This window comes from Cricetulus griseus, chromosome 7 (assembly GCF_003668045.3).
Source record: "Cricetulus griseus strain 17A/GY chromosome 7, alternate assembly CriGri-PICRH-1.0, whole genome shotgun sequence".
Lineage (NCBI taxonomy): Eukaryota > Metazoa > Chordata > Mammalia > Rodentia > Cricetidae > Cricetulus > Cricetulus griseus.
In genome coordinates, this window is record NC_048600.1 from 8,094,593 (window position 1) to 8,102,083 (window position 7,491).

A 7,491-nucleotide genomic window follows, 5' to 3' on the forward strand; every position below is an offset into this window, starting at 1 on the left:
GGTCATACCTTTGTGGAGCCCCCGTAGAAGGCCCTACCCTGCCTGGGGAGTGGATGGGAGTGGGGGTAGGTGGGGGGTGGGGGAGGAGGGGTAGGGTGAGGGGAGGGAGAGGGAGAAGGGATTGACATGTGAAACAAGCTTGTTCCTAATTTGAACTAATAAAAAAAATTTGAGGGGCTGCAGCGCGACCCCTGCCCGCCGCCCACAGCCTGGAGGGCAGCGCAGGCTGGATGCCATGCGGAGGGCCGAGCTCAGAGTCGCCAGAGGCTCGGGGTCCGGGTCGCCGCTTCTCGAGGGCCTTCTACGACTATGGCACCAACACCTTTTTTTGGCGTGCCCACATCTTAACTGTGCTGTTCATCCTCACATGTTCACTGGGCTATGTGACTCTCCTGGAAGAAACCCCTCAGGCTACAGCCTACAACACTAAGAGAGGTATTGTGGCCAGTATTTTGGTTTTCTTATGTTTTGGAGTCACACAAGCCAAAGACGGGCCGTTTTCCAGACCTCATCCAGCTTACTGGTGGTTTTGGCTGTGTGTTAGTGTGGTCTACGAGTTGTTTCTCATCTTCATCCTCTTCCAGTGCTGGGGACGGAACCCAGGCCTCCTGCATGCTAGGCAAGCGCTCTACTACTGAGCCACCCCCCAGCCCTAGCAGACAGTCCAGGATGGCCGGCAGTTTCTGAAGTATGTGGATCCGAGGCTGGGAGTCCCGTTGCCAGAGAGGGACTACGGGGGCAACTGCCTCATCTATGATGCTGACAACAAGACTGACCCTTTCCACAACATCCGGGACAAGCTGGATGGCTTTGTTCCTGCACACTTCATTGGCTGGTATCTGAAGACCCTCATGCTCCGCGACTGGTGGATGTGCATGGTCGTCAGTGTGATGGTCGAGTTCCTGGAGTACAGCCTGGAGCACCAGCTGCCCAACTTCAGCGAGTGCTGGTGGGATCATTGGATCATGGACGTACTCATCTGCAACGGACTGGGCATCTACTGTGGCATGAAGATGCTCGAGTGGCTGTCCTTGAAGACATATAAGTGGCAGGGCCTCTGGAACATTCCAACCTACAAGGGCAGGATGAAGAGGATTGCTTTTCAGTTCACACCCTACAGCTGGGTACACTTTGAGTGGAAGCCAGCCTCCAGTCTGCACCGCTGGCTGGCCATGTGTGGCATCATCTTGGTTTTCCTGCTGGCAGAGCTGAACACATTCTACCTAAAGTTTGTGCTGTGGATGCCCCCTGAACACTACCTGGTCCTCCTGCGCCTGGTCTTCTTCGTGAACGTGGGTGGTGTGGCCATGCGTGAGATCTATGACTTCATGGATGAACTGAAGCCCCACAGGAAGCTGGGCCAGCAGGCCTGGCTGGTGGCGGCCATCACAGTCACAGAGCTGCTCATCGTGGTGAAGTATGACCCGCACACACTCACCTTGTCACTGCCCTTCTACATCTCCCAGTGCTGGACTCTTGGCTCCATCCTGGTGCTTACGTGGACTGTCTGGCGCTTCTTTCTGCGGGACATCACCATGAGGTACAAGGAGAGTCACCAGGGCAGAGCCATTAACAATGGGGATTGGCACCCAGGGCCGGATGATGACCTGCTAGGGACTGGGACTGCAGAGGAAGAGGGGACCACCAATGACAGTGTACCTGCTGAAAAGGAGGGGGCCTCAGCCGCTTCATGATCCTCCCCCTCTTTACTGGCCTTGTGCCTGCCATAGGGCTGTCCCATTTCTCCTGTCCTTATATGCTCCCTGCTTCAGAGGAGGTGGGGGGCCCATTCCCAACTCCACCAGGAGCACCTGAGTGTACATGTTTGTGTGCAGGTAGGTGTGTGCACATATTGGCTCCTGACTCGTCTCCAGGGTTGTGAGCTCATCAGTGAGCCTGGAGCTTGCTCTAGAGCAAGGATCCTGCCCTGTCCTTCTACCTGGTCAGCCAAGGCACTGGCCCATGGTCTCTCCTGTGTTCAGTCTCAGCACAGGCCAGGAGAGGCATGTCAGTACTCTTTTTCTACCCTCCGTGGGGCAAACAGAAGCCCCATGAGCCCTGTGGCCTCACCCAACTTGCAGCAGCAGAAGTGAAAGATGTTACAACACCAAGATGGTCGCAAAGTTGTGGGTCTGGAGTCAGTACTGAGCCGTTTCCTTTGGAGCCTTCCTTAACCAGGGCTCTAAGCTGAAGGGTGTGTAATGGAGGGGGGTCACCAGAAGGGCCTCTTGAGGGATATCAAGTCAGAGAGTCCAACTTGGAGACCTGTACCACAGGTGCTAGGGTTGTGTTGTCACCATGGCTCCCTGAGTTTATAGTCATATTCTTGAGCAAACAGAACAAATAAAGTGATGATGAAGTGAAAAAAATAAATAAATGAGGTCATACTCACAAGTGCCTAAATTTAGACTTCTTATGTCTGTGGGGGCTTACTCTTTAACCCACTGCAAGTATCAAATGCAATCAGATCACTTAGATACTGTTTCAACCAAAACAGTACCCCAAGAAGTTGTTAGACAAACATCTATTATATGAAGTAGTCAAAAGTCATAATAGTGACAAAATAAATGTAGGAGAAACTGAATTTGTATGAAGATGTGACCATTTTCCTGCCCGTGTCAGAGTTTTCCAAATTAATTTGACACATAAGAGCTTTGTGGGTTTTCTTCCTTTATTTGTTTGTTTGCTTACTCATTTTTTTTTCCTGATGGTCACAGAGAACCTGTGGACAGCTGAAGAACTGCTCTGGGGCATATACACACAGACAGGACAAGCTAGAAGACAGGCAATTAATAATCAGTGTGGACTGGTTGCTTGGGTTTCTGGATTTTTCTTACTAGTTGTAGGGAAGAGGAAATCAAGGAAGGTATTGAATGTTGAAGGCCAGAGAGAATACGACAACTAGACTTAGGAGAGGATTTTCCCTGAGGTTCGGGGTGGGGGGGGGCATTGAAATCAAGATCAGTTGATGGCTCAAAAGAAATTCTCAAAGAATTCTTTTCCACTGAAGAGACAGCTCAAGCTGTGAAACATGGTTTTGGTTGATTGCTTAGATTTATTATTTATTGAAGACATTCCCCCCTCTAGTCAAGTAAAAGTATACGAAACTTTGTGATTTATAATTGTTTGGTTTTGGATTTTCTCAAACATGTTGATTTCCTTGCAAAGGGCATGTTTCCCGTGGGTTTTATTAATCGTGGGAAGTACCACGGTAACTGCGTTTCTGTCATTCTAATTTCTCCCTGAAGTTGCTGCTAAAAGCAGTCAGCTCTCTTCACTTAGCTTCTCTGCGGCCAAAATAAATAGAAGAGAGCAATATCTTGATCAATTAGAATCATAACTCTTCGTGAGATATAAAACGATGCACAGTAGCTTACCTTTGAGCCAACACAAGCAGATATGGCTCTGTTATCTAGAGATCAGAAAACACGAGACCCCTGTAAGCAGTGAGTCAGAATGGGGCCAAGGTTCCAGAGATGATGCCAGCCTCGTGTCCATCGTGAGTCTTTCCTTGCCCCTTTTGTGCTTGCACCTGGGTCTTGCTGGAGCTTTGCCTCCTGAGATCATAAGACACATGTCTCAGCCTCTGGTATCATTTTGTCTTTGATCTAACTGCATTTCCTGGGCTCTCTGGCCTTTTTCTAGAAAGGGAAACATGTGTTCCTTACTCTGTGTCCACAGAGAACCTCTTTCTTCTCCGTGGACCAGCCAAGAAAGCCAGCATTCCATGGACAGAGACACAGGCAGTGGTCCCTTGCTATTCGCTGTCCAGTCCTAGGCTTTAACCTCTGCTGCTGTCACTAGAATCTGGTATGGCAGATTCTTCCCTTCAACTCCCATATCCTTATGATTGATGTCAAAATAATTCAAATGAGTCACAGGGGAACTACAGAAGACAGACAAAGTTTACTACTACATGCTCAGGGATGAGACTAGACAATGGTCAATGTCTTAGTCAGGGTTCTATGACTATGAAGAGTCACCATAGCCATGGCAATTCTTATAAAAGAAAGCATTTAACTGGCTCACTTACAGTATCAGAGGTTTAGTCTACTTTCATCATGGTGGGAACCACAGTAGCACACAGGCGGGCTTGGTACTGAAGTAGTTGAGAGCTCCATATCTAAACCCACAGGCAGCAGGAGATATGGAGAGAAAAGAGGAGTAAAAAAGAAAGACAGAGAGATTGGACAAGGCTTGGGCTTTTGTAACCTCAAGGCCCACCCCCCAGTGACATACTTCTTCCAACAAGGCCACACCTACTAATCCTTTCAAATAGTGCCATGCCCTAAACATTCAAATATATGAGCCTATGGAGATCATTCTTATTCAAACCACCACAGACAAAGAGAGCTGCCTTAATCTTTATTTTAAGTAGGCTTTGTACTATTTCTGAGGTCTAGAACAGACAGCTTTTTCTGAGTAACACTGTCTTACCCAGTTGATCTACAGGCCTGTTTGTACTGACTCTTAAGAGAGGACAATAGTATTTCCTTGTTTTTGTTTTTGTTGGGGTTTTTTTGTTTTTGTTTTTGTTTTTTTTACCAAAAAGCTAGTTGCTAGACAGGAATCTTAAATGGTTTTGGTCTCCTTTATTCAGGTTTAGAAGGTTATGCTCTAATAATCTCCTTTCAGGGTTAGAGATATGACTGAGAACCTCTCCCTCTAGCCAAGAATTAAAGCCCCGATGTTCTAGTTCTTGGTTTTATAGGCTATTGACCATGAAGGATGGATTCCAGGCACAATATCTTCCAATCCTACTAATATATGACCAAGCATTAAGGTTTGTACCACCTCATAATGAAAAGACATGTTGACAGGTTTTCTCAGGGTGGAGGACTATATATTTGGGGAAGACACAAGGTAGATTTATTTGATACAGGAATGAATGGGGACAATTAATATTCCTGATCAATGAAAAAATTAAACAACTAACACACAAAGTCCATGAATTCTTTAATGTATACTTAATTCATCTAGGTAAATTCAACGTATGATGAAAATATGAATAGTAATAGAGGTCATATATCTCTGTGGCACTTTTTGTCCTACTGAAGCTCAGGAAGCAGTGTAACATTGTGTATGCTGCCATGGATTCTTACACTGGAAGAGACTGCAGCGGCTGCCACAGGGCATGATTCCCTTCTTCAGACTTGCCTTAAGGAATGGATTCCACTCTGAATTCAGTCTGCCTGTGTAAAAGAAATACAAGGAGGATGATTTGTCCTATGAGACAAGATCTTATTGAAAGAGGGCTGGCAGTTCTTTTCTTTAAGACAATGTATAAATGAGACAAATCCACCTCATGCTGGAACCAGAGTTGAAAATTATCATATTAAGAGAAGACAGGAAAAAGTGTCATTTCAGCAGTTGTCACTCTAGAGAGAAACAATAAAAGATCAATAACTCAAATTCACAGCACATGCTTCTGAATACTCTTGTGAATACATAGTGCCCAACTGCTCCTGGATAAAATAATCTTGGCATTTGTTTCTAGATATACTTTTTCCCTGAATGTCTCACCACTCCTCCATTTGCTTATGTATTGAATATACCACTCATTTGAAAACTTTTGATGGATTTTTGCCTCACATTGCACAAAATTTGTATTTATTTATTGCTTATTTTTAACATATTTTCAATAGTGGACCATTTGACCAACACTGTTCACCAACACCCATAATGCTGAAAATTACCTGGTATGGGGTAGGTAATTTTTTTTCAAAAAAAAAAAAGGTCTAAGAATCCACTCATCACTTAAAATATTGTTTATATCTTCATATCAAATTCTTATTCTAAGAAACAATGTATGTCCTGTGACATCTTTTTCAGCTCAAAACATATTTGCTTTAGTTATTACACTCACTATTTCGTACAAATTAATATTCACCAATAAAGAATCATTCCAGTTGCTTTAAATGCCATAGTTCTGTTTCAATGAACTACCTTTAAAGGAAATGTCAATTTCGACTTTTACAAGTTCATCTCCCCACTGTTAAGTTCTCTAGAAAAAGTTGAAAGTTTCCTTTGGACCGATTGCCAGCAAACTATAGAAGTCTTGATCTGAGACCAAATAAAAACAAGTGGAACCCTTACCCAGCTATGCAGAACCTTGGGCTTTCTTCATGGATGAGGACACCTGGTGAGATTACAGTAACTCACCAATCAACAGAGCATCCATTAGGCTACAGAATTGAGATAGATCAAGTTCCCAATTCTATGAGCAGACAATCGGAGTGCTGAGTGGCCCAGTGAAATGGTTGATTTATAATCCGTGATTCTGGAACTGACAAATACAAGAAAACATGGGCATTGATCTACAATCCTTGGCTCAGCCTGCATTCCACTCTTACTGGAAATGCAAAGAAAATGCCTTAAAGAATGCCTCATTGCACACTTCGTTCTCTTCCAAAAACCACTCTGTAGTAGCTAGAGATGGGGAGAAACAAAATACCATAGCCCCCTTTCACCTGTCCTTTCCAACTTCCACCTGCTGACATCACACTGATGAAACTGCAGGGGGGGAAGCATTCGGCTAATGTCTGAAGAATCTGAGACAGTGAATGCTCGTCACTGGACCATTGTAGGAAATAAGCTCCACACCCAGGACGTGTGATTGTTGACTTGGGAATTAAAAAGCCAGAAAACTTGAGGAAACACATCCAAGTTCAAGGAAAGTAACCATGGAGAAATTACTTAAACTCGAAATTCAGAGGCTTAACCAAAAATGTTGAGTCTATAGACAGACAGCCATGGAAACAGAGACACAAGAAATCAAAGAGAAAAACGTGAACCATGACACGCTGATTCATGATGAACTAAGAACCATAAGAATTCTGTCCAATAAAAACAGCCTTTCCATGGTTACATTTGGGGTTCTGGAATTTTTGTTTTCTTTGTTTTTTTATTTGTTTATTGACAGCTTCACGCACATATATGATACGTTGTAATTACATTCATCCTTATTACCCTCTCTTATTCCCTCCCTCTCCCTCTGGTCCTTTCTTTTTCTTCTTTGTCCCAGATAATATCCCTCTCTCTCTCTCTCTCTCTCTCTCTCTCTCTCTCTCTCTCTCTCTCTCTCTGGATCCACTAAGCTTAGAATTGTTTGCATAAATATGAAAATACAAGGCTGTTTGCTGGAGCATGGCCAAATCCCCTGTGCCTACATCACTGAAGAAAATGTCCTCTTCCCTCTCCTGGCAACCACTAACTACCTATAGTTCCTCGGGAAGGGGTGTGGCCTCCTGAGAAACCTTCGCCTTCCATGATGGAATATTGAAAGGCAAAATCTTGATCAAGCCTTGTGCAGCTGTACACATCTGCTATGTGTTTGTGACAATATCTCATTGACACTGCATTACTCTTCCCAATATTTCCACTCTTACATCTATCCATTCTCTCTGCTGTCATGAACCCTAGGATTTGGACAAGGCATGTGGTACAGATGTCCTTTTTACAGATATGCATTCAATGAGCGCTTATCCTTAG

At 44.5% G+C, this 7,491-nt stretch overlaps 1 protein-coding gene across 1 annotated transcript; it reads left to right on the forward strand.

The window, feature by feature from the left end:
* Positions 1–235: 235 nt before the first annotated feature.
* LOC100763873 (phosphatidylserine synthase 2) lies at positions 236–1,694 on the forward strand. Its single transcript, XM_035447546.1, is given in 3 exon segments — positions 236–297; positions 299–581; positions 657–1,694. Coding segments are annotated over 3 exon segments (1,383 nt in total).
* The last annotated feature ends 5,797 nt before the right edge of the window (positions 1,695–7,491 follow it).